This window comes from Puma concolor, chromosome E4 (genome assembly GCF_028749965.1).
Source record: "Puma concolor isolate L17-30 chromosome E4, mPumCon1.1.hap2, whole genome shotgun sequence".
In the NCBI taxonomy this organism is placed as follows: domain Eukaryota; kingdom Metazoa; phylum Chordata; class Mammalia; order Carnivora; family Felidae; genus Puma; species Puma concolor.
In genome coordinates this window covers 9159380-9186959 of record NC_141683.1, presented here as the reverse complement: position 1 = coordinate 9186959, position 27580 = coordinate 9159380, and the positions used below count along the sequence as shown (strand labels likewise).

At 48.3% G+C, this 27580-nt stretch overlaps 1 protein-coding gene across 2 annotated transcripts in view; it reads left to right on the top strand.

Annotated features, from left to right (window-relative positions):
• The window catches only part of LMX1A (LIM homeobox transcription factor 1 alpha), a 159352-nt gene that overhangs the window by 91412 nt on the left and 40360 nt on the right, over window positions 1–27580 (top strand). For both annotated transcript variants that reach the window (XM_086694732.1, XM_086694731.1), the window contains exon 4: window positions 18718–18950. In XM_086694732.1, the coding sequence (XP_086550858.1) occupies window positions 18718–18950 (233 nt within the window). The remainder of the gene's footprint in view (window positions 1–18717; window positions 18951–27580) is intronic.

Here is a 27580-nt window from a genome sequence, read left to right as displayed (position 1 = left end):
GGTGAGCCTCCGGTGGCTTAGCCGAAGATGAGGTAATGAGCCCAGACCCTTGAAGAAGGCACATGCTCAAGCTGTTGGGATTTCTCTCTGTCCTGTTCCTCGACTCTGGGTCTAGTACATAGAAAGTACAGGTCTTCTTATGGGGATTACTGTTGCCTGTTATATGGTCTTTGCAGGCGCGTGCAGAAACTCGTAAAAATGTGAAGCGTGTCGAGACAAGCAAAGCCAGGTTGTGTGGGTAACCATGGACTGTTTTACAAACTACTTTTAGAGATATCCCCTCACTTGCTGTTGATGACTGGTTGATGTGGGTATTGCCCCATTTTTCAGGCTCACAGAGGTTAATTAGGGTGGCTGAGGTCCCACAGCTAATGAACAGTAGATTAGGATCTTGAATTCAGGCCTTACCATGCTGTCTCCACTGCAGTGTCATCGCCCCTTAAATGATACTATAAAAAGACGTTTTCACATACTTTCCAACTTGCTTCCTATTTGTACCTGGTGGCACATGTGGGAACATTTACTCGCCTTCCTACCAAGACACTAACCACCTCTCTCAGCACCATACCCAAGGCCTCAGTATTTTTGCATGTTGTGCAAGGGGCAGAGCTCAACCAGTAACTCTGCTCGCTCCTGAACCAGCCGCTCTCCTACTCCATGACGGTAGCTTTGATGGTAGCCCAGGAACATCACAAGAAGGATAAATGGGAGGCAAAGGAAAATTATTTGGATCGAATATCAGTGCTGTGGTTTTGCGATGTCTTGACTTGAGTGTGGCTTCTCATCACTAGATCAGATAATCCACAGTGGTCCAGACATAGGCTCCTTCCTGTACACCTTCCTGAGAATTTTCCCTGCCGCGTCGGGGAGGCTTATCCTGCCCTTGATTAAGGCCCAGGACCGCTCCGCGTGTGCCCCGGATGCCGTGGGCTCCCCGCTCATGTTCTTGTTGGGTCGCTCCAACCCCCAGCACTTCTACCCACATCTCACCTGCGTCCTAATGATTCCTCTCCCGCCACATCGTTTGTATCCGCACCCATTCCAGAATTACTCCCGTTAAAGCAGTCCTTTGACCTGCTGACCCCCTCTGCCTAGCATTGCAGCGGCCTGTGCTTTTCACAAAACTCTTAGAAAGAGCTGTTCACTCTTGTGTCTCCACCCACGTCCTTCCACTTTACCACGGCTTTTCCAGCCATCCACCCTTGTGTACGTCTGCATGGCCGAGGCTAATGGGCAGGGCTCTGTCCTCATCTTGCTGGATCTTGTTTGTTGGGTTTCATCAAGCATCAAACGTCGCTTCCCTTGGCTTCCCTTCTGTGTTCCTGTTTGTTCTCCTCTCTCCCTGGTCACTTCTCACTCTCTGTCTTACCTGGAGTGTTTCAGTAACTTCCTAGCTGGCTTTTATCCTGCCCTTTTTCTCCCCACAGGTAGCTCTCAACCCAGCAGTGATAGCAATCCCATTACAACTTCACCCTAGGAATATACCCAAAGGGATTGGAAACAGGAACTGATAAGTTCATGGACACACATGTTCGTAGTGGCACCATTGCCAATAGCCAAAGGGCAGATACAGCCCAACCATCCATTAGTAGATGAATGGATAAATAAAATGTGGTATATCCATGCAGTGGGGTATTACTCAGCCACAAAAAAGGAATGGAGTATTGATGCTTGCCACAATGTGGGTGGTCTAGAAAACATGATGCTGGGGCACCTGGGTGGCCCAGTCGGTTAAGCATCTGACTCTTGATTTCAGCTCAGGTCATGATCTCACAGTCTGGGAGTTCAACTCCTGTGTCAGGCTCAGCACTGACAGGGTGGAGCCTGCTTGGGATTCTCTCTCCCCCCGTCTCTGCCCCTTTCCCTCTCACGTGCTCTCCGTCTCTCTCAAAATAAACTTAAAAAAAACAGTATGCTAAGTAAAAGAAGCCAGACACGAGAGATCTCCTAGTATAATGATTTCATTTACATGTAATACCCAGAATAAGTATATCAGTAGACACTGAAAACAGGTTGGTGTTTACCCACATTTGCGGGGTTGGGGGGGTGGGGAGAATGGAGAAGAAACTGCTTAATGTGTAGGGGTTTTATCTTGGAGTGATGGAAATGTTCCAGAGCCAGAGAGAGGTGGTGGTTGTACAACATTGCGGATATATTGAATACCCCTGAATTGTTCCCTTTGAAATATGTACTGTTCATTTTACCTCAATATAAAAGCCAAAAAACCCCTCATCCAGCATGTCACTTGTCTGCAAACACCGTCCACTGGCTTCTAGAGGAAAAGTCCAGGTCCCTGCTCCACTGGCTTCTAAAGGAAAAGTCAAAGTCCCTGCTCCACTGGCTTCTAGAGGAAAAGTCAAAGTCCCCGCTATCATGTGCAAGGACTTCTCTGGTCGATCCGGCCTCTCCCCCATGACTTCCCCAATTGCAGCCCTTACCACTTTTCCCTTTGCCCCCTCTGCCCAGCTGCACTGGCCTCTGTGCTGTTTCCCAGCATGCTAGCTGTGCTTCTTACCCCAGGGCCTCTGCACCTGCTGTTCTTTCTACCTGGAATGCTATTCCAACACCCGGTGGCAAGGCTCACTCCTTACCGGCCCCTTCAGTTCTTTGCTCAGTGAAAGTTACAAGTCCCCACCCCTAGCCCTTCCCATCCTCTTTTACGCCTGCATTTTTACTCCTTGCACTCATCTGACATTTTATTTGGTGCCGTTTGTTTTCCATCAGGGGGAAACTCCAGGAGCTGGGATTTCGCCTGGGATAGTCACCGTTACATTCCTAGCACCTGGAACTGAGCCTCGATAGTGGCGGGTAGAATAGTAGTCACTTAACAAATGATTGTCACTGGTTCTGTATGAATAAAACCCGTTCCTTAAACAATCTATAATCCGGGTTTCCCCGCTTTCTTTCCATTATGTGCTACTTATAAGGGCCCTCTGCCTCTTTGTGAGGGATGCTGCGAAATTCATAACCTTTCCCCCCAAGTTAGTTGGTCAAGACCTTTAAGTTGCTTGCTAGTTGGTGAAAATGCAGTGTGGCCTGTGTCTACCTTCATTTTGTCTGTCTCATGACTGCAGTTTGGGGGGGGGGTGCAGAGAACATTTTTCTTCATGGAAGTACTGACCTATGCTGGAAGGAATTCGGTGCCTGACTGTAGCCGAGATAGCGGTACGTTTCAGGGAGGGTAACAGTTACCACGCTGTCTTTCAGCGTGGCTCTCTTGGTGAGGTTGGATGGAGATTGATGCCGGTGCATGTGGTTCTTCACGGTGAGGGAGTGTGCAGGGCTCAGAGAGCCACTCAGGTTTCAGTGCCTTTGCCGGAGAAGTCTCTTCTTCCTGGCGGACGGGGGCAGGGTCTGCAAGCCTCTTGAGAGGTAGCTTCACGAAAGCTCCTTTGCCAAAAGATAACAACCAGCCCCTGCCTTTGTGCCTAGTTGTAAGTAATCTGCCTGACACCCAGGGACGAAGGCAGGCATTTCTCTTAGATCTGGTGAAAGGAACAGGTCTTTAACTTCCCAATTGCTCTTAAAAGTGTAACTGGGCACCTGGAGGTCTCCGAGAAGCAGGGTGAGATCATTCTCCCGCTGGTCCCGCCTTATAGATCGGAGAGCTCACCTTCCTGGGTGGAACAGACGTTCCTAAAAGCTCATGCTGTCTTCAGGACACTGGCTTGGGGACACCCTGGTCTGTCATCATTTATTCCCCATTCCCATGGTGGGGAGAGGTTGTTGCAAATTACTATTATTTTCTTTAACTTCTGGCTGTAGTGTGTGATGAAACCAAACTTCCTCTCCAACCTAAGGGTGCGTGTGTGTGCGCGTGTGCATGGGGGCGTGCATGTGTCCTCTGGGGGGGGGGCGCACACTCACATCTGTACACATAACTCGTCACTGTGATTCCAAACCAGGAATCCTGTTTCACAGAGATTTTTGTGGCTCTCTAGCTCCTCAGGTCTGTCCCTGCTCTCTAATCCCCTGAGTGGAGCTGGATGTGGGGAGCAGAGGCATATGAAAGGCATCCAAGATGAAAATTCTATCCTAGGCTTGCACATGAATGTTGTGGTTGAGGTGGGGGTGTCTGCTGGCTTGCTATCATTCCTCCAGCATTTTCCACTTCTACCCAGCTCCCATTTGCTTGTTTGCACGCAAATTCCAAGGTTGATGCTCTCCTGGTTTAGAGCCAGCCTGGGACACTGATTTCAGAGCCTCGGCTCTCCTTAAAGAAGTGGTGGTGGGTGGGGTGGCTCAGTCGGTGAAGCGTCCGACTTTGGCTCAGGTCATGATCTCACAGTTTGTGGGTTCGAGCCCCGCGCCGGGCTCTGCGCTGACAGCTTGGAGCCTGGAACCTGCTTCGGATCCTCTGCCTCTCTCTCTCTCTGAACCTCCCCCACCCATGCGCGCTCTCTCTCTCTCTCTCTCAAAAATAAACAAACATTAAAAAAATAATAAGTGGTGGGCAACTTCTGGCCTTTGCTTCTTAGGTAAAATATTTCAATATAGTTGATAAATTCAGTCGTCCTGTTCTAACTTACCAGGAGCTTGGGTTGACAATCGTGATGGTATTGCCTTGTAGTCATATAGAACTTTTAATTTGCAAAAAACAGTACTCACCTACCATTCGATTAGGACAGCCCTCAGAGTTAGCTTAGGCAGTGATATAGTGGATCTTTGGTGGGTTTGGGCACAGACAGACTTGATTTGAATCCTGGCTTTCCCAGTTACTAGCTGTGTAAAGTTGAACGCACTACTTAGACCTTCAAGAGCCTCTGTTTTCTCATCTGTAAAATGGGAGTACGTTTTGACAGATGAGTGACACAGTCTAATTTAGTTCTTAGATCACCCTGCACTGAAGCTATATGGAAGATGAACTTTGCAGGTGGCAAGAGGAAGCCGGTGGTCCATTGGGAGGCTGTTAAGGTGATCCCGGAAAGATATGGTGGGAGCATGGCCCACAGCGGAAGCAGTGGAGATAATGAGACACGACCAGATTTTTTAACAAATGTTAATTTATTTATTTTGAGAGTGTGAGCAGGGGAGGGGTAGAGAGAGAAAGGAAAGAGGGAATCCCAGGTAGGCTCCACACTGTCAATGCAGAGCCCGATGTGGGGCTCGATCTCACGAACCAGACCGTGAGATCATGACCTGCGCTGAAATCAAGAGTTGGATGCTTAACCAGTGGAGCCGCCCAGGTGCTCCCAAGACGTGATCAGATTCTGGTTCTATTTTGAGGATGGAGCAGAAATGTCTTGTTGACGGTTATGATTCTGAGATGTCTGCTGGGAGCAACAAGAAAGGTAGGGGTGCCATCCATCAACAGAAAAGGGGAGATTGTGATTGATTGGAGCAGATCTGAGCCAGCACGAGGTGTCAGGGAGTGAAGATCAAGAACTCTATCTTGGTTTTATTAAGTTTGAGATTTTGATTAGACAGCCAAGTGAAGGTATTGAGTAGGTAGTTGGATATGCAAGTTAGATTTGGGAAGGAGATCTGGGATCTCCTGAAGAGATAGAAACTTCAAAGTCATTTAGCACATACATGGTATTTCAAGTATTGAGACTGGATAAGCTCTCCAAGAGTAGTGAGACTAGAGAACATGAAACGCTTCAAGGTGAGGGAGAGGAGACCAAGGAGGGGTGACTAGTGAGAAAGGAGGAAAACCAGGAGAGCGAGGGATCCTGGAAACCCAGTGGTCACGATGTCAGATGCTGCTGATGGGCGCAGGCTGATGGGGACTGAGCGACATGGAGGTCATGAGTGGCCTTCCTGAGAAAGTTTTGCGGGAAGGAATTGGGCAAGTGCCTGACTCCATCGGCCTTAAAGGAGACCAGGAGAGGAACTGGAGATAGAAAACAGAAGTGATTTCTTTTTGGATTTTTTTACAAAGGCTACCAAATAAATGGAAAGTGGGATCAAAAAGAAGGGTATTTTTTTTTTTTCTCCGCATGGGAGAAATAAGGAAAAGTCATGTAAAAAAATTTATAAGAGGAAGAATAAATGATGTTGCTTTTGAGTAAGCGGTAAGTGCTGACTGAAGTCTAGATCCTGGATGGAGAAGTTGCCCCGGATAGGAGTACAGGAGGCACTAGACCTTGATGGCAAGGGAAAGTCCTTCATATAACTGCATCCTGACTACAGCGCGTTAAATAGTTAAAGACTTTCATTTTTCTCACCTATGAGAAGTCAAAAAGGCCAAGTGCAACCGCTCAAGAAGGTTTTCAAGGATTCAGGCTTTTCTCCTTCTGCGATGCATCCTTAACAGGTGACTTTCACTTTCTTAATACGGAGATGGCTGTTTCACCTCCAGGTGTTACATTTTAATTCCTGGTAGAAAGAAGGGAAAAGGTAAAGAGCAACAAAATGTATGTACTGGCCGAGTCTGTGTCATTTTATCCCAAACTTCCTGCTCCTGTCCTTACCCTTAGTGGAATCCCATGTGCTGCCCCCCTCTGGCCACTCTTAGCTGCAAGGGAATCTGGCAGGTGAGATTTTCAACTGGGAGCCCAGCCGCCTAAATTTTGGTTATAGGAGGCAGAACACGGAAGGTCATTGTTTCTTTCAGTTTAAGAAGTTTTTCTAACTGATTTTTTTATTTTTTAAGAATGTAGTAAAAAACGTATGAAAATTTACCATCTTAACCATTTTTTTTTAAATTTTTAGAGAGAGAGCATGAGCAGGGGAGAGGGGCAGAGGGAAAGAGAGAGAGAATCTTAAGCAGGCTCCACGCTCAGCATGGAGCTCGACACGGTACTTGATCCCATGACCCTGGGATCATGACCTTAGCTGAAATCACGAGTTGAACGCTTGACTGAATGAGCCACCCAGGCACCCCGCTGTCTTGACCATTTAAAAAAAAATTTTTTTAATGTTTATTTTTGAGAGAGATACAGAGAGTGAGCAGGGCAGAGAGAGACAGAGAAAGAGACAGAGACAGAGAGACAGACACAGAATCGGAAGCAGGCTCCAGGCTCTGAGCTGTCAGCACAGAGCCCGACGTGGGGCTCGAACTCATGAATCATGAGATCATGACCTGAATGGAAGCTGGACACTCAATTGATTGAGCCACCCAGGGACCCCGCCTTCTTAACCATTTTTAAGGGCACATTTCAGTGGCATTAAGTACATTCACATTATTGACCACCATGTGTCCACAGAACTTTTTATGCTGCAAAACTGAAACTCTACCCACTAATTAACAAGCTCCCAGTTCCCTTCTTCTCCCAGCCCTTGGCAAACACCGTTCTACTTTCTGTCTCCAGGAATTTGACTTTTCAAGTTACCTCCTACAAGTGGAATCCTATGGTATTTGCCCTTTTATAAGAGGCTTATTTTTATTGTGGTGTAGCATGAGCCAGAATTTCCTTCCTTTTTGAGACTGAATAATGTTCCATTCCAATATATTCCAGTGTAGATGCCACATTACATTTATCCAGTCATCTGTTGATGGGCACTGGACTTTCCTTTATTTTTTGGCTGTTGTCAGTAATGCAGCTGTGAACGTGAGTATACAGACATCCCTTTGAGTACTTACCTTCAATTCTTTGGGGCATATACCTAGAAGTTGATTTGCTGGATGATACGGTAATTCTATTTTTAAATTGTTGAGGAACTCCCGTACTGTTTTCTATAGCCAACAGTGCGTAAGCGTTCCAGTCTCTCTACATTTTTGCCAAACTTGTTATTTTCTGTTGTTTTTTTGTTGTTGTTTATTTTATTTTTTTTGTTTTATTTTTTTGTTCGTTTTGATAGTAGCCGTCCTAATTGGTTGGGGTGTCTTCTGGTTTTCAGTGGATGGCGAGAGACTTGAAATGGATGGGGAGAGTTGAGAAGGGTAAAAATACGAATAAGAGATCAGAACAGTCTCACTTCCGCTGGGTCAGACATCACAGACCTTTCTGGGGCTCTCAGTACACCCCGGCCCTAACAGGAAGGGGAAGGCAACACAATTTAATGACAAAGAGGTTGTATTGGAAGTTCAGGACACCTGACTTTTTTTTACTCGAGCCTCCACCCCTGCTGGGTTTGGGGAGTATACACAGCATGCTGTTTACCAGTTTACCTTCTCTGTGAGGAGGATAATAAAATCCAACTCCCTTCTTCTCACTTCTGTCAGAGCTGAGATGTCACACAAGATCGCACAGGCTTTGAGATCTGTGAACCGAAGGCATTCTGGAGCTTTAGACTATCCAGAGATAATTTCCGTCCCTGATATGGAAAGGGAAAGTCCCACATGGCAGCTCTTTGTGGCTTCTGTGCCATGGTGGGGCATGTTTTCTTCCGATTGTTAGTCAACGTGTGTCTTTTCCTGTCGGCCCTGGAAGACGGGATGATCCCTGAGAACAGGTGTTGAACATGAGAAGAAAGAGCACAGTAACAACTGTCAATGTTTTGAACGCTGTCTTGTGCTAGAGGATGATTGAGGGACATCATCATTGGTCTTCAGAATACTGGAGTATTCAACATTGGACTCCGTTGATTCAGTAAGGAGCTCTTGGGTTGTGACAGGATGTCTTTTTTTTTTTTTTTTTTGGATGTATAACACAGCGGTAATAATGAAAAGTGATGGTGACAAAAGCGAACGGAATCCATAGAGAGCTCCGTGTTGCCCCCTGCTGGGATCTCAGAATCTTTCCCGTCAAAACATCATCAATAATGCCCTTGTCCTTCATACTTTTCTCTCGCTCGCTCGCTCTCTCTCTCATAGAGCCCAGGAAGCACACGGTCTTTGTAAGAGTATACATTGTATTGGCCACGTGCCATCCAGACAAGCCAAAAATTGTGGAACAATAGGAATCTGTGCCCGGACTATCAGCTAAAAATACCCCATTCCCTCTGCTCTGTTGTTTCCTGCGTATGTTTAAGAGTGTCCCAGGAGGCTGATGAGGATGAAGGGAAAGGAGAACTGACAATTTCCAAGGAAACCGAACCTTTAACTCCCTAAAAGGGAAACATATATTTTCTGTAGGTCTGTTTTCTGTTTGTTGCCATTTTTGCATGCCTGTGTGACAATATGGAAAGTCTGTAATATGAGTTGTGCCACCTTGGCTTGGATTATTGGAATCCGTGCTTTTACCACAGTCTTTTGCTTTATGGTCTGACTCGTAGACTGCATTCCAGGGTTTGGTAAAGAAGAGGGGAAGGAAAAGAAAGAGCTCCTAAGCAGCAGACCACTGTCTCACACACATTTTCCACACGTTCAGCTGGTTAGGGTACTGCTTAAGGGCTGGAGGAACACATTTCCATCCCTAGTTGGGCCATACGTAACCTCTTCTATTTCTTGATCACTGACCGAGCCTCAAGCTCTGGATGGTTTTCTCAGTAATCTCAGCTTTCTCTGTGATTTGTGGTAGGTCATTGATCCTTCCTTGGCGTTGGTTGCTTTCCATTTATAAGGTGAGGGAGGGGTTGGCTGATCTTTTAGGGGGAGGATTTCACAGTTAGGGGAGCAAGGCAAAAATAAGGATGTCTCAATGCGGGTCCACACAGTGATCAGCAGCCTCAGTAAGAAGCAGTCATCTGAGAGCTAAAATGATAACGGGGCAAGGGTCTGTCCCAAATATTTGCGAGATAATGTCAGCATTAATTAAATAGCAACTGTTCGCTGTGGTTGGTTAAACACGGAGCTGCCGACTTCCTGAACATATGCTGGGTGTTAGGCAATGAAAGTGGGTGTTGGTCAACACTGGTTGGCTGATGTCAATATTTACCTTGAGTTAGGGTTGACCATAGCCATAGTTGCCTGAATGAAATTCACAGTTTCCTCTCGAGTATTTGCCCTTTCATATTTGTCTGTTGGTCCATTCTCCAATAGCATATGAAAGACTTGTTAAATTTTGATTTACTTTGTCATACTAACAAAGAACAAAGCCTTGAGATATACATGAAGTTCTATTTTTGGCTCAGTCAGCTGTCTTGAAATAAATGATCTTATCCAGATATTTGCATGGGCAGATTTGGTGAATTTGCTTTCAATAAGGGGAGGTCACAGTTTCTACTTATTGAGAGCAGCCAGTATTGTCCGATACCTCAAATACGTTGTCTTGTTTAATTTCCAGAACATCTTGTAAGATAGTTATGATCTCATTTATAGATAAGGAAGTGGAGGCCCCAAGAGAGTCTATAACTCACTCAAATTCTCAAAGGCAGAACCAGGTTTTGAATCCAGGGTCTATCAGACTTCAGACGCCATGCTGTGATCATTTGGTCTTGCTGACTCTGGAATGGACACTTTGTAAGGACCAGGAAAGTACTTAGGCCACCATTTCGAGATGGAAGCTGCCCATTGCCAGCAGTATTTTCGATAGGCGATGAGCCACGTATGTTACCCTGTGCTTCTCGGTGAGCCCAGCGCCTCCAGGACGTGCAGACGTCGTACTTAGCGGTTCTCATCCCATTGTATGGTCCTCCTCACTGCTCCCCAGGAGCCCCAAGGAGACAGAGACTCTGATTGGCTCTGCCCGCCACTTATTGTTTTCCATTTTCTCCCCACTGCAGAGCCTTGAGACTGTCTCCTATAGAAGATTCTGCCACTTCTATTGTCCTCGCAGACTTTCCCACCGCCCCAGGACCACAGGCTCAGTTGCTCATTGTGGTGGTGTTGGCTCAGCCTCAAGGACAGAGACCTTGAGCCAGCCGACAAGGTTGCTTCTGTCACTACTTCTAAGGCCACAAGCCATGCTTTTGCTTCCCAATACTTTTGAATTCTCTTCTCTCACCACTTCTCCTTCAGTTTAGCCACATGGTCTCCCAGACTCCCAGCAGCAGATTTCCCCGACAGACAGTTTTGGCTTATGGCCAATCCCTGTCTCTGTGCCTGGATGACCTCAGTTACCAAGTCAACATGGCACTTAATGAGTGCTGCTATGCTGCCCCCTGGTGGAGAGGGTGGAAACAGTGACGCACAGATGATGGCCTTCTTTTTCAGGAGCCACGCAAAGACCCTCTCCTGCTTTCTCAACCGAAGGTTCGCGTACCTGATTAAAACTAGATTTGGTAGTGCCCGTGGAAAAGCAGCATGGTCGGTAGTTGCCAGCTGTCCAAGGTGAAAAACAGCTCTGCTTTCTTATGTCGCCAAAGAAGTACACAACCAGTTGGCCTCTAGTGAGACCCGGGGGTTTTCCGTATATTTATTTTCTCTGCCATCCTTCCACTTAATTGTCTATGGTGTGGAAGCTTTGAGAAGCTCCCTGTGAGGTGTGCAGACCTCTGGGTCAAGGCTAATGAAGATCTCGGTCTTTCCAAACACACCCTTTGTTCAGGAACCTTCTGGAGTGTCATAATGGGGGCTTCTCCTTGTATTCTTGCTCAGTCCTCATGGACCTCAGGGCCAGGGATAGCTCTCGGTTTGCATGAGGCTGCCATATTTCACGGTATTGCTGTACGTGGGAAGTTGTATCATCAGCCTCAGGGTTGATGTGGGGACGACACAGCATCTAGTGTCTGGGGTCTAGAGGATGATGGAGCAGTGGGCAGGGGGGATGGGTGAGAGAGATTGGAGGAAGCCATGGGTATTCATGGGTGAAAAAGTCAGGTATACTGGGAAGAAAATGAAGCCTCAGTCAGCCTCCTGTTTTTTACCTTGATAGAGCAAGAAGGCATTTCATCTAACCACATGCCAGGGCTGTTAGGTGAATCCAGACAAATCCCGTGTGGACAGGCTGCGTGCAAACCCTGGCCCGAGGCCCCTTCAGCAGGTAGGAACTCAGTCCCTAGCTCCACAGGGCTGACCCCCGAGTCCACAGCCAGAAAGCCGATCCTCTGACATTCTTGCAGTGTTCATGGCCTTGGTCCTGAACTATTTGCTCTAATCCTTCTCTCTCTGCACTCCTTTCTCTGATCCTGATTCTCCTGGTCTCTAACACTGTGATTCCTCATTTAAAAAAAAAAAAAAAAACGGATTTCTCTCTCCTATCCATATTCCATTCTTTTTCTCCATCATCATCATTACACCATTGTAATAGTTACCATTTTATTGAGGATTTACTATAGTGTCAAGCACTATGCTAAGCAGTCTCAGTGCATTCATTCAATTCATTCTGCTTGGGACTCTGTGAGACAGGTGCTTTTATTATTCCCACTTTATTAGATAGTAAAAAAAAAAAAAAAAAAAAAAAAAACCAATGCCACCATCGCCTGGCCAAGATCACACGGCTAATAAGTGGTGAAGTAGGGACTTGGACCTAAGTTTATTTGGTTACATCATTTTGCCTCCTTACCCTGTTTCCACAACGCAGTCTGTGGCTGGGCTTCCTTGGGTCTTCCTGGGTCCAACCCCATTGGCCTACATTTTTGTCTATACCCTGAAAATAGCGACCCCCCCCCCCCCACCCCTGCCAGGTTCCCTAGCAAATGAGGTTCCAGCAGGAATGATCTCATCTTGGAATCAGCGTAGACCTTGCATGCTGGTGTTGGGTCAGAGAGGGTCTCCCAGACATTGCTTGTTCTTAACCTAAATCTGTGGAGGACAGACCCCTTTCAGGGATCCCTTCAGGTACTTTGGGGCCCAAGGGCTGAGTGGCCTGAAGGAATCAACTTGGTGCCTAACCCCTGCCTTTCTTCTACATCCCCTGGCAGCATCTCAGGACCCAGTCATGGGTCCCGTGACCTAGCCATCTCAGCTGCCTGATCTTTTTATTTGTTTCTCCTATGAAAACAGTGCTAGAGAGGTTATCAGAGAAAAATGGGAGAAGGAGCCTATGAATCACACACCTCAGAGTCTCTCTCCTGGGGAAGAGAAGCATCATGAACGAGGCTGAACTGAAACATGGTGAGACAGCCTTTGAGTTCACAAACTTGTTCTACGTCCTCTAGAACTAGAGTGCCTCACAAGTTCATCGAGGTGCTAGATAGAAGGAATATGGCGGTTGCTGGCACCCAGTGAGTATTGGAGAAAGACTCATTCCCTCTTTTGTCTCTTCCATGGGCTTCTCTCCTGTTGAAGTAAAATAACTTGGAGGCTGAAATATACATCCTGTGCCTCTTTCCTGGTGGCCTTAGACTTGTTCTTGAGGACATTCTCAGGTGTCACGCCTTCATATGGGCTTTTGAAATGCCCTTGTCTCCTGAGCTGCTGAGTAGGGATTCCCAACCCTGTAAAAAAACAAAACAAAACAAACAAAAAACCATGAATTAGAAAAATGGGAATGAATTAAGAAATGACCCAGCCCTAATGGCTTTCAGACATGCCTTCGGGGCAAACTGTTTTCTTCACACAAAATCTTTTCTCGAAATATATTCTAGAAGTCCTTTTTAGAAATCTGTATGTAAAAATGTAGAAAGATAGAAGGAGAGCATTCAAGTGAGCTGTTGGTTTTAGCTGGGGTGTGCACACAGGTATGCGTTTGTGCGTCCCTCCACAATCTCTTTTGGCCTTAGTTTAGGCACACATTGATAATGTATGTAATATATGCACATATATTACATCTATATAAACCTGTGGATGTGACCGATATGGTTCTGGAAAATATTTTGTTTGGAGAATGACCAGAGCATGGCCGTGTCATGCCAGAACACCTTCTGGAGACCGGGAACACCTTCTGGAGAGAGGGCTGTGTTGGTGGCCAGGTGTGGCCTCCTCACGAGGAGACACGAGGAATAGACATGCCCCTCTGCAGCCAAGAAAGGGGAAGGACAGTGGCTTTCCTGAGGGCCGTTGGTAGAGGAAGAACCCTCGAGGCCTGGTCTCGCTGTTCCCATCACCCACCTCTCCTCTTCTCCACTGTCATCACAGGCAGCCAGCACAGGGCAGGGAGGCGGGAGCTGGGTTGGGCTTCTCTCCCGGGTCCTGGCCCGCGGCAGTGGGACAGTCCCAGGCGTGTGCTCTGGCCCGCAGCACTGTGAGCAGTGAGCCCCCTGGGTTCACCCCCCCACCCCCCGGGCCGCACCGCACTCTTAAGAGACAAAGTCGTGCCCACATCAGGGCAGCTCACGCTGCTAAGGAAGAAGCACTCTCCCAGGACAGGACTCCGGAAACTCCTAAGCATACGTTGCCCCCTTGGGGCAAAAAATATCCCCAGTGAGCAAAAGCCGGAGAGGCAGGGTGAATAGGAACGACTAAAACTCGTGCGATCCCTGACGGGTCGCAAAACACTGCACATCCATGTGCTCATACGGTCCTCACTGATCCAGCAACGAGGCCAGGGTGGCCCCACGGACCACCACATCCCCAGTGTCTCCATGCCAAGGGCGTTCACCAGCGGGGGAAGAACGCTGAACGAGGCTTAGTCTCTGGGATGGGCACTACACTGGGGGCTTTTCCATGAGCTGGAGGGCATTGTTCCCATTTCACAGGTGAGGGAGTTAGACGCAAAGAGGAGATAAGGAATCATTCGGAGGGTTTTCACGGGTAGGAGAGTTCGTAATGGTAGGAAAAGTTGGGAGTTATTATGTCTGCCCAGAAGAGCTGGACATTTTGGGAAACCTTGTCTAGCTTTCCAAGGGCACAGCCAGCCGGCCAGGCTCTGAACCCAGAGTGAGGTCTCATTAGCATTCAGAGGGGGAAGTGACCGTGGGGGATGCCATCCGGGGCATTGGGAAGAGACAGGCTGTGTTTTAATTACGACCTGGACTTCTGAACAAATCCTTTTCTCTGCTTGTCTGAGCCTTAGAGAAAACAACTTGTGGGAGGTGTGTAGTCGGCAGCTGGGTCCACACTGGTGCCTGTACAGCTGTGTATACATCTGGCACACAGGTGGTGGACTGCATGTGCCTCTTCTCCTTGAATTGCTCTGGGGGTGAGTGGGGGGGGGAGGGGTAGGCACAAGAGTCAAGGTGGTGAGGTGAGCTTGACCTGGTCTTTGCCCGGAGGGGGAGAGTTGGGTGGAGAGAAGGGAGAGAAACAGGGCTGCCCCCCTCTTCCTGGTCTGTAATCCCCCGCTGACCGTGACCATTTGAGCCCAGACCACTCCAGCCACTCCTGAGTCAACATGGCGGGCTTTCTTTGTTGAGCTCACCCTGACCCTCCCGTCTCCAACGTGGGGGAGATTTTTGGAGCGGGGGCTGAAATTAAGAAGGGCGGAGAAAGGGGAGGAGATTAACAGGGTAGAAGTTAGACAAGCACAGATGCTACCACCTGCGGCCGCAGATTCTCAAGTGCTTGTTGACTCCCTGGGAGCGTTTGCCTTGGGTCTGTTTAACAGTTCATTCCAGGGGAAGGGGAGGAGAAGGAGGGCTTTGGGGACAAAGGGCCTTTGACCGGGTCCTGGAAAAGCATTGATTAGTTTGCTCAGGTTGGCAAACAGTGACTCGGGACTCGGGGCCAGGGATGAACTGGGTGATTTTCTGCCCCAGGGCATGGCAATCCAGCATGGAGGCAGGGAAGCAACAGCAAATGTTTGAGGGACTGGTGTGGAGAAGGAAAAGGCGGGGCTGCTGGCATCTGGAATTCTGGTTTTGGGCTGTCGTCAGGGGTAAAGGAGCCACGTCAGCCCCTTGGAAGTTGAGAGGCAGAGGGCAGGCATATCAGGATGGGTGTTTCTAAGGTGCTCTTGATGGCCAAGGGTGGGCGTAGGGGCCGATATGGTGACCCAGGGCCTGGGTTGAGAGACAGCGAGCTCATGCCTTCCTGATCCTGTGCTGTGCTGGAATCAGCTACCGCCTGGCCTCTGTCCTGGGAGGCTGTTCCGTCATGGATTCACCAGAGGCAGCCTCATTCTCTTCCCCAAGCCTTGGCTTCCTTCACCCGAAGAATCTGAATGGCCTCCGTTTTTCTTTCGCCAATCCATATGCAATGCCTCTTTGGGAACCCCTCCTTCACTTCCTCTCCACCCTCAAAACGAGTCCCTTCTTCCAAGAAGCTTCTAAGACAAACATGCAGACTTCACGCCATAAACCAGTATGGCTTCAGAGCTGGGAAGCGATTGATTGTATTACCAACAAACTATGGCTTTATGCCATTCTGTTTTCTGTTCACTGGACATTGCCTTGTACTGTTTGTGTTTTCTGTTTCCCACAGGTAATTCTCTATGGGTAGACATTATTTGATTCTTGTTTGCTTGTTTGCTGTGCTCCACGGGGTTGAGGACCTTGTATAATTTTGTGCCGACAACAGTGACCCACACCTAACAGACACTCCGTGTAGACTTGTTTACACACATGAGTGCTGCCCGGGTGGTGGTTTCTTCCCCTCCCAGTTAAGACAGACAGTGGATGGTGTTAGTGCACGGTAGGTACTTCTGAATGAGGGAGTGAAAAGAAGAGTAGACTGTAAATGAATATCTGAATGAACTTTTGGAATGAATGGGAAAAAAAAAGAAAACACTGAATGAGTAAGTGAATGTGGGAAAGAACTTTTGTGTTGGGATTGGCCACACTGAAGCCATTTTGGTGGTCGGCCTGTCTATAGAAAAATGCCCTTCAGTTACTTCTGCTTCCTCAGTTGCTGCTGGCATGAGGCCTGTTAGCAGAACACGGTGGCCTCGGCCACCTGGATGTGCTCTGAGTCCATTGTGTCTTGTCTTCACGGGGGGGGGAGGGGGGGTCTTGGAGTTTTTATGCCCTCTGGCCATTTCGTCTTCCTACCACCATCCCCGCCCTATGCCATCTGAACTGTTGGTGTCCGTTGACCTCGCTGGATGTGAGGACAAACAGAGAGATCGGTTTGGAGAGAGATTCTTTTCTCCCTGTTGTGCTAGTACTTAAAAAACAAAACAACTTTATTTTGGAGATACAAAAGTGAGTGGTATAATGCATCAATCCCTGAGATGTTTTCAGGGCATATCATCTCTGTGCTTATGCCAAAGGCGTCGATGAAGGCAATTACGTCATCATGAGGCAGTTTTAAAAAAAGAGAAGAAGAAATAGATCTGCTGTAAATTTTAGTCTGTCCCAGACTGCCCTGAACTGTTACTGGCCTGGGGTGGGGGGACGAAGAAACAAGTGGCTTTTATTGGGACCCGCCGTGTGGCAGTCCCTACGTGAGGCTCTTTGCACAGGTCGTTTTAGGAGAACAAGTTAGATCCATGGGTCAGATCACTCTTATGGAGTCTCCAGCATGTGCAAGAGGTTGTGGGCTATATTCCATAGGCCTTGTTCTTCAACTACAGGCTGATGGCAGGAGAAGTTATAAACATAGGAAAATCTCAATGATAAGGCAAGATTAAGATGTTTCAAGTTAGCAGTAGGAAGCAGTCCCCGGCAGACTTTTGGAGCTGGAAGGAATTGGCCTAACTCCTTAACGACAGCCAGGAAAAGAGTGCAAAGGTGGGGGTAATGGCCTGCCCATAGTTGTGCTGACGGTTGTAAGCGTAGCTCGTAGATCCAGCCCAGTGGATCTTGCTGCTTTTTGTGTCTTGAAACATCGCCAGGAAACAACTGAGTGACCCGCTCAGACTGTTCATGGCAGGGTGTTCAAAGGAGAGGCAGTTCCTTCACATTGAGGCAGGGGAGGCTGGCTGGACCCAAGACGGTGGTTGGTGCCTTGTCCTGAGGGCGGGTTGGATTCAGTTAGACCAAACAGAGAAGGGCGGGCTTTGCGGGAGGGTGGATTGGTGTAAATGGTGTAAATACGCCCAGAAGCGAATCAGGCACGGTGTGTTTGCAGGAGTGGAGACATCATCGTCATCATCATCCTCCTCCAGCTCTGCCCACCAGGAGCCCGGGAGCTTCCCCGTCTCCAGATTGGGGGTTCTGGTCCCCTCCTCTCTGGTTCCCTGCTGCTGCCGTATCAGTGACCCTTGTCTCTGCTCTACCCTTCGTACTACAAAGAGTTGCTTTTCCTAAACAGGGCTCTTACCGTGTTAAAAATTGCTCAGGGACTCTCCATTGCTTGCCACACGCTGTTCAGCCTGAGCGTGTGAGCGGTCACGACTGGCCTCACCTGTCCCCCAACTCTTGAGCCGCCCCACCTCCAGCCTGCTGGAGCACACCCGGGCACTGTTGCGACTTCAGACCTTCACACAGGGGGTCCCCTCCTCCCCACCGCTTTAGGTCGTCAGCCTGCCAGCCTTCCTGTCTTTCCTTTCACCAAGATGCACTGACCTCATGATAAAAGGCAGCTGACTCTAGGCACCGCCCCCCCCCCATCGGATGGTTCTTGTTTCCTCCTCTGTGTCCCGCCGCCGTCATTTAGATGTGTCCTGTCTCTTCCGTTAGCCTGCGCTCATATCTGAAAGGGATTTTCTTTTATTCATCTCACGTCACTAGTCCCTACTGCTTTGGTTCGGCATAGACAGACACCCCCTTCTGTGGCTTGTTGAAATTAACTGAAATGAAATAAGAACGAAGGCCTGAGAGAGAGCTGCGTTCACCCAACGCCATGCTGGGAAGCCGGGGTGCAGTTTATCCCTCCGAAACCAGATGACACGGCGGCACGCCCTGGCCGGCTTGCTACAGATTCACGTTCTGGGGCTCCCCCTTTTGCGCACCGATGGGAGCGGGCCCGGACATCTGGGTTACTCCCCAGGGATTCTGGGCAGCTGCCTGGCGCTGTGTGTAGACCACCCTCTGGGAGGACCATGTCCTAGATGACCCCAGTTACACCCTGGGCATTAGCTCAGACTGTTCCCAGCGCCTCTGCCCCTGCGTTTTGTAAGCCTCTGTGCGTCACTCACCCGAATCCCTTGGTTCGGCCTCCTCTGGGAACCCAGCATCTGGATTTCAAGTGTATTTCGTTCCCAAACATCCTCACCCCGGGGCTTGGAGTCTCGGGTGCTGTTGACCTGAGGCCAGCTGGCCCCCATCCGACCTTTCTCAAAGACCCTGCTTCCCTTTCTCCCCTGCTGCCAGGCTGTTTGCTGTCAAATGTGGGGGCTGCTTCGAGGCCATCGCGCCCAATGAGTTCGTCATGCGGGCCCAGAAGAGCGTGTACCACCTGAGCTGCTTCTGCTGCTGTGTCTGTGAGCGGCAGCTCCAGAAGGGCGATGAGTTTGTCCTGAAGGAGGGGCAGCTGCTCTGCAAAGGGGACTATGAGAAGGAGCGGGAGCTACTGAGCCTGGTGAGCCCAGCGGCGTCAGACTCAGGTGAGTGTGGCGCGGGAGGAGGGTGGGGATGCGGGACGCGGGGGGCAGCGGGGCGGGCTGACGGTCTGGTCTGCATTGCTTTTGCCCTAGAGGACCAGCCACCGGGGCAGCCCAGCTCCACGGCAAAGCAGCTCTGTGCATCACAGGCAGTACCTTTGTAAGGTTGGCGTGATCTCTTACTGGTCAGGAATTGCCATGGCGATGCCGTGTAACAAATTAGCCCCAGATTCCACGCGTCACAACTGTAAATGCTTACTCATGCGTTCCCAAGCCTCTCGGTTAACGGCAGTGACTCTGCTTCAGGCTGAGGGTCTGCAGCTCACCTGGGATCTGCTGAGCTCAGCTCTAGGCCGCAGACCAGGCTCGAGTCCGCTCTGCGTGATTCACGCCGGGCTCCAGGCTTGAGAAGCGGCAGGTCCAGGGCGTGGTCTTCTCTTGCCAGTGACAAAAGTGCCAGGGGGCACGCCCGACCCTACCTGTGCCTTTCCGGCCTCCGTTCATACCATATCTGCTAATGGTTCACCAGCTAAAGCAAATTAAAAGCTTAAGCCCAAGGGCGCCCGGGTGGCTCAGCCGGTGAAGCGTCTGACCCTTCATTTCAGCTGAGGTCACGATCTCTCGGTTTGTGGGTTGGAATCCCGCATCGGGCTCCGCAGCTGGCAGTGTGTAGCCTGCTTGGGATTCTCTCTCTCTCTGCCTCTCCCCTGCTCATGCTGTCTCTGTCTCTCTCAAATAAATAAAACACTTTTAAAAACTTAAAAGGCTCGAGCCCGAAGTCCAGGGGAGGAGAAGTACACTACATGCACCTCAGATCCCTCCACAGGTATAGTTATGTGATACTGTTCCAGGGTGTGATGAGTTGGAACCAGTAATGCAGTCTACCGTAATCACTGAGCTGCTCTAAGCCTCTGTTTCCTCATCTGTCAAGTGGGAAAGCTGGAATCTGTCTGAGGCTCCGTGGGTCACACAGAGAAAGGAACTAGAAAATATCTGTACCACGACCCAACCCCCACCCTTCCTGCCTTGGAAGGGTGTGTGTGTGTGTGTGTGTGTGTGTGTGTGTGTGTGTGTGTGTGTGTGTGTGTGTGTGTTGCAGGGGTCGGGGGGAGGGTTGGAGAGGTCCCGAGATTGTATACAGCAGGTTTCAGGAGGCCAGAGAAATTGAACTAAAAGTGTCGAGGCTGAGCACGTGTTTCCCCAGGGCGGCATTTGTCTGGCTTGCCCCCCCACCCCTCCAAATCTACGAGAGCCGCATGGCCTTACTAAATTCTTGCCGTCTTGCTATCGCTGATCCCAGTGCAATTCCAGTCCCCTCAGCATGGCTGTGACCTCACATCATGCACCTCTTCAGGCTCTCAGGGGGCCTCTGAGACCTCCCACTCTTCATCTGCACTTTGCTGGATTCCAGCACATCAGTGTCTCCAGCACTCACCCCCACACCTTGAATTTTCATTCCCTCTCTGCCTCTCTCCCGCACTTTGGGGTCTTGCTGGCACATTCTTTCAGCTTCTGTCTCGGGGCTCTTTCACCAAGGAAGACTCTTAATCCCTCGTGCGGGTGAGTTTACCCTTAACTTCTCCTACGGGGCCACGGACCCACTTTATTGCAGTTGCCTGTCTGGCTGTTTGTTGTTCTTGCCAAGTGCTAAGCCCCGGGAGGGACAGCATGTGTCTTTTTACCACTGTGTCCCCAGGGCTTAGCACAGGCCCGGAACACTGAGGGTGCTCGATTGAGATCTTTGTGAGGGAAGGAATAAACTCATGAAACAAAAGCACTGTGGCAAGACGCTTGAGTCCACGGGGTGTGGGGACGGCTGGGGGCCTCACCCTGGCTGCACCACGGATAGCGATGTGACTTGGGGCAACTTTCTGAACCTCTCTAAGCCTCAGTTTCCACAGCTGTAAAGTGATAATCATGGCTAACTGACAGTTCATGCACACTAAAAGCCTGCTGTGTGGTAAATGCTGGTCCTTAGCGAACGCCTGCCGGCCTGGGCTCTTCATAGCAGTGTGTTTGCTTCCTGCACCTTCCAGTTGGTTCTTCTCGCCTGGCTCTGCTTGCAGCCTTAAGTAAGCCAACACTAGGACATCCCCACTCCTACTGGGCTTGCCAGTCTTAAGTTTTCCTGGATTTGTTTTCATTTGAAAGCAATTCCTTCTCAGGAACACTGCCACTGACATAATGTGTATCTCATCTGGGCTAATTGGGCCCATTCTAAACCAAGCTTCGCGGCCTCCACTCGGTATACAAAGGTCAGCTCACCCGGTATTACCCCTTAGGAGTCTTGCTGTGGCCCACCCACTTAGGCCTCCTTCCCGGAATATTGCAAAATCTTCAAATTCCCAAAGGGCTTAGGTGCCATGGTGATCAGAATGCCAGCATGACTTCATAAAGATAGGCACATCCAAAGGGACATACCATTCTTTCTCACATGGAAAGAAATGCTGTGGTCGAGCCTTTCTTGGTACGTGGGGCTTGACGATGAATTTATCCAGTTGGCCCCTGTGTTAAAGACTCACAGATTTTAATTGGCTCCAGACTTAGTACAAGGCATTAAGGTATCGTGTCCCCACCCCACTCCCCACGCGAAGACAAAAAAAAAAAAGAAGCTGGGTCTGAGCAGCGTTAATAGAAGTATAACTTCCAGGGGCGCCTGGGTGGCTCAGTCGGTTGAGCATCCGACTTCGGCGCAGGTCATGATCTCGCGGTCCGTGAGTTCGAGCCCCGCGTCGGGCTCTGGTGCTGACAGCTCGGAGCCTGGAGCCTGTTTCAGATTCTGTGTCTCCCTCTCTCTCTGCCGCTCTCCCGCTCACGCTCTGTCTCTCTCTCTGTCAAAAATAAATAAACATTAAAAAAAAAAAAGGTATAACTTCCAGAGCATGGGAACTACAAGACACCCACTTTTCTGACCCCACTCTCAGCCATATGTTCAGTTCTGAGCATTTTCTTTTGAGGCTGATAGTGACAAAGTAGAGCTTTCTGGTTGATCTGTGTACAGATTCATTCAGTAGATGTAGGCTGAGTGTTTGCCTTATGCTGGGGAAGGAGTCCTAATGTGAATGGTAAGAATGATGTGGGGGTGGGGTGATCTCAAAACCATGTCAGGTGAAGAAATTAGAAAAGTAAAAACTACATAAAGGCATAGCTGCTGCCTTCAAATGGGTGGATCAGACCCATTTCTAACTTCAGAGAGCAGAGAATTCACTTTGTTAATTATTTAACAAAAGCATTGAGTGCTCACGTTATAGATGCAAAGGTACAGGCAAGGGATTTGGACTCCACGTTGGGACTGTTAGGGTGTCATTGCAATTATTAGAGCTAACAAAGAGCAGGGCTACTCAAGGACTCCCACTTGTTGAAACAAGTATCGTTGTGGTGGGGGAGGAGAGTGGTTTTAGAGGACTTCCGTCCCTTTCAACTTGAAAAATCATTGTTTTGCTGCTATAAGCAAAATGACAAAGTCGCAGTCGGAATCCAGCTTCTGTATTTTCTGTAGCATTCATCTTGTCAATTATATAAACATTACCTGTCTTACGTCACAAAGTGTTTTGTGTGCCAGAGTGCCTGGGTGGCTCAGTCGGTTGAGCGTCCGACTTCGGCTGAAGTCATGATCTCATGGTCCGTCGGTTCGAGCCCCGCGTCGGGCTCTGTGCTGACAGCTCGGAGCCTGGAGCCCGCTTCGGATTCTGTGTCTCTCTCTCTCTCTCTGCTTCTCCCTTGCTTGTGCCCTATCTCTCTCTGCCTCTCAAAAATAAATAGACGTTAAAAAAAAAATTAAAAACAAAGTGTTTTGTGTGCCAAATCCTGCCTCGCTAACAGGACAAGCTTCTGAGCAACAGGATGGTACGTATAACTTCCTTTGTTCCCCAAACAAAGTGTAGGGTGGGGCCAACGGAAGAGTGAGTGATCAGTAAGTCCCTAAGGAGCTGAATTACATTTCAGGGAAAGAAGTCCTCCTCGCATTAGGGGTTTAGAGAGACCAAGCCATTTTTAGGAGGTGTCACAGTCCAAATACAATTCTTCCTCTCATTTCTGTCCCGAGCGCTCCACATACTGTAGGTGCCTGGTAAATATTTGTCGAGGGAATGATCAAATGGGCTGTCGTCTTTAACGTTTTTATCAATGACTTGGATGAAGACACAGCGGGCAGGTTTCTTCGATCTGCAGATGACACAAAGCAGGCCGGGAAGGCCGGTGTGGCAGCTGACACTCTCAACGGTCAAAAAGATTTTGACGAACTCACAGAATAGCACAAAGTGGGCAAGATGAAATTTAACTATTGGGTTCCACAATTCACTGGTAATTGTATGGCACAGCGCCTGTTTTGATGGAATCCCACATAGGGTTTACTTGGCCGTAAAGTGGACGGGAGCCCCCAGGGATGCTGTCTTAATGGACCTACCATGTCCCTAACGTAATAGTAGCTCCAGCTCTGCATTCCTTAGGGCACATTTAGTGTATTTGGTCTAATTTTAAGTGATGCGTTTTAGGACGTCACTGACAACCCAGAGAGGGTCTGGAGGACAGCGATGGGCTTATTAAACAATAGATAGCTAAAGAAACACAGTGCATTTCGTTTTGGGAAAGTAAGGCTAAGGGATAACAGGAGAGTTCTGCCCATTACGTGGGGGCGAAATGACAGATTCTGGTGTCCAGCAGGGGTACCGACCAGACCCTTTATGAGAAGTGAAAAAGACTTGTGTCTCAACATTTTAATTGCAGTGGGCGGAAGACGAGGCCAGTGACCTCTAGGGCTATTTAAATCTAGGGTTCTAGAGTCTATGGTTTTATGATGCTGACTGTTCTGAGTTACACAAGAGCATGCGACATATTTACAGCCAAAAGGAACACCAAATTTGGAGATACTTAGCTGCTGGATCTCTTTTCTAGTGTGGCCAGAAAAGCTTCTTTTATCCTGGTCCAGCTTTGCCAGGGGCCTGGAAGCAAGCTCCCAAGAAGAAAAATGGAATTTGTAGGAACAAAATCAGCCAGTGTCCCTGACATAGGACAGTCCTTTGAGTTGCATATGGAGAGCCTCACACTCCCAGGGTCCAGGATCTCTTTTCTCTGTCTCGTTCTTTCCCATTCTTCCAACTCTCACTTAGAAGAGACTGTTCTCTCTAAAAATATGCAGTCTTTCTAGAATGTACCACCCAGAAGGGGATGAAATCTTCCACATGTGGTCTGAAGTAGCACAGTGTTGTTATTACTATTTGTCATGGGTGTTACATTCGTTCTATTGATGTGGCCTGTGGTTTCATTGGCTTTTTTTGACCGTGGTGGGGGCTTGGGGGCTGCCTGTAGGCAACCATGGCTCCTGGCTGGTCCATGTTTCATTTCTTAGTTATCTACCCCCTCTTACCTTCAGGTTTCAGCATCAGAGGTCATCTGAGAGTGACTTGTGCAGCAGTTTTTAAAACCTTTTTATTTTGATGGGGCTCCTGGGTGGCTCCGTTGGTTAAGCATCTGACTCTTGATTTCAGCTCAGGTCATGATCTCATGGTTCAGGAGTTCGAACCCTGCGTCCGGGTGAGCTGACACGCTAAGCTCCATGCTGGAGCCTGCTTGGGATTCTCTCTTCTCTCCCTCTCTTTTTGCCCCTCCCCCCAACTTGATCTCTCTCTCTCAAAATAAATAAACATTATTTTTTCTTAATTTTGCAATAAAATTTTAGATTTATAGAACAATTGCAAAATAAGACAGAAGTTCCCATATAGCCTTCATATGGTTTCCCTGAATGTTAACATTTCACATTTATGTGTACATTTTGGTACATATATCATGTGAACTAAGAAATTAACCTAGGTATAGTGCTATTAACTAAACTATATAAACTAAAGCTATTATTTGATTTCACTAGATTTTCTACTAATGTCTTTATCCATTTCAATCCATATTCAATCCAGGTTACCAGGTTGTGTTTCGTTTTATGTCATTTTTATGTTATATTGCCTTTCTTTTTTTCCCCATTTTTGGGATCACTGATGTCAGAATTTCATTTCTTGCCCCTCCCTCTGACAGTATCTTTATGTTTCATTTTTTTTTTATCGGCCCTCACCATCGACTCAAACTGTGTTTTTTGCTTGTCCGTTCTGTGACTTGTTTACCATTTTAAGGCTTTCTTTCCTGAAGAGCAGCGTGCATTAACATTTTTTTAATGTTTATTTATTTTTGAGAGAGAGAGACAGGGTGTGAGCAGGGGAGGGGCAGAGAGGGAGGGAGATACAGAATCCGAAGCAGGCTCCAGGCTCTGAGCTGTCAGCACAGAACCTGACGCAGGGCTCGAACTCAGGAACCGCGAGATCGTGACCTGAGCCAAAGTCACCTAACCGATGGAGCCACCCAGGCACCCCTAAGCGTGCATCTTAGATTATGCCCAGAATTGATTCCTTGGCTGTTAGGTTCTTCCAGAGTTCAAACCATTAATTCCTCTTGGCTTACCAACACTTCCTCGATCAGAACTAAAGTCCAAGAGTAGCTGGCCCTGCATTCCTCCTTTTCTGAGAGTTGAAACCATCAGCAGGGTAAGGCAGGGCTCTTTTCCATGCTCTGCTTTTGTAGAGGGATTTTCCCAAAGGAAGCCTGGGCCAAGATCCCCGTCATGAGGATGTCTTTCTGCAAAGGAGGTTTTAGATTTCAAATAAATACAGCAATTCCATGGCCTCTGTTTGCCTAGTAGTACGCACTGCTTGGGAAGGCTTCTACCCCTTCTTACCTCATGGTCTACACTCCCCTGGCCCCAGCACAGTGCCCGGCATGCAACAGGTGCTCAGTAAATGTTTGGTTATTGTGTGAATAAATGAACTTTTTGTCCTGTTCTTATTAGCCTCTGAGGTCCTTAGCAGAGAAGCACCAGTCTCCAATATGACTCTTACTAGGATCTGGAATGCAGATTCCTGATACATACTGAAGTCTGGGGGTCCTTCTCTCTCAATTTTCCTTAGGATGTGGGTTATTGCCACTTTAGGAAGTCTAGATGCTTCTCTTGTTACTCTAATTGTGCAATACATCTCTTTTTCCTTCCTTTCTGAGTCAGGTTTAGATATTTGTTTTAATTTCCTTCCACAACCTTGGAATTTTTTTTTTTTAATTCATTATAGGGGGGCCTGGGTGGTGCAGTCGGTTAAGTGTCTGACTCTTGGTTTCAGCTTAGGTCGTGATCTCAAGGTTTGTGAGTTTGAGCCCCTTATAGGTCTCTGTGCTGCCAGTGTGGAGCCTGCTTGGGATTCTCTTTCTCCCTTTCTCTTTGTCCCTCCCCCACTTTCTCTCTCTCTCCCTCTCTCAAAATAAATAAATAAACTGTAAAAAAAAAATTCACTACAGAACTAATGAGCCTATCTTGGTTCCAATGTATCTTGGGACGTAGAGAGGAAGTGGTTACCTGACAAGTTTGGAAAAATGCCTGACTGTCCTATAGGATTATCCCTGTCAGTTCATAGTCATGAATTTCAGGATGCAAGATTGAAAGAAAAAGTGAGCAGGAGGTATGAGGGAGTGTCATTTTCCTTATAGTAGTGCAGAGGGCTTGGGTCTAAAGTTAGGTCTGCATTTGAGTCTTGTCCCATACTCACAGCAGTGCGATCTTGGGAAAATTACTTCCCCTGTCCGGATTCTCTTTCTGAATCAGTGAAAAGTGGTCAAGGGCCTGAAACTTGGTCCATGTTTAGTATATGGCAGGCATGTTATTGTCTCCTGGCTCAAGGGTTTGGTAGCTCATGGCTCATATGCTTATTTTTCATCAAAGATCCATCATTTACAAAAGTCTCGTCTTCTGTCTTTGCTGTTCTGTTTTGGATGCTTCTGGAGAGCTGACCTGGGGCCATGTCAGGGCACACAGAGAGTCTGTCATTTTGCGTGGCTAGGATGTATGGGCTAGAGATGGACTGAGTTACCCCATTGGCCTGCAGGTCTCAGAGGTGCTCCCCACTCTCTGAAAATTATAGGTAGTTCTGCATCTTGGAAAGTCAGTGCAGGCCAGGAGGAAACCATCTTGCAGTCACCTCTGGGATTTCATAGGGATTTCAAGCAAGAATAGGAAGCATGTGTTGAACTCAGCTACTGTTCTTTTATAGACTGGGGAACTGAGGTTTAGAGTGATTCTGCTCTGAGCTCTTTTGGGCGCCCAAGTATCTTCTTATTCCTGAACGTGACGTATTCTGGAATGTGGCTATCCTGGGGGGTGGCTCTCTCCATGCCTCTTGGTCCGAGGGTGGTGGCATGTCTCCTGTCTTCAAATGAATTGCTTTGGGAATGGATTGTTCTTCGCATCTGCAGCGCTAGTCTTGGATTCCACGAAGGACCTTTGAACCTGACAGTTACCTGTTCGTGAATAGGCCTGCTGTGGTTGCTCTGTGACACACTGTCATTTGTTTATGTCCTTCCAGGCAGTCACCTTATCAACCTTTAATCCAACAGATATTTCTTATAGATGCCTACACTGTCTCAGGATCTCTGCTAAATGCTGTGTTTTAGTTGCAGGAAAAGAAGGGCAGAGGAGTTCGAGAACACGGAACAACGCAAGTCAGGGAAATGTCCCAAAGCCAACCTCCTAACGCCTGGGGAGCAGGGAGGCCCAGATATAAAGTGATAGAAGGAGGCTGAGAGCTGGGAAAGGGACAGCCTGGAGATTG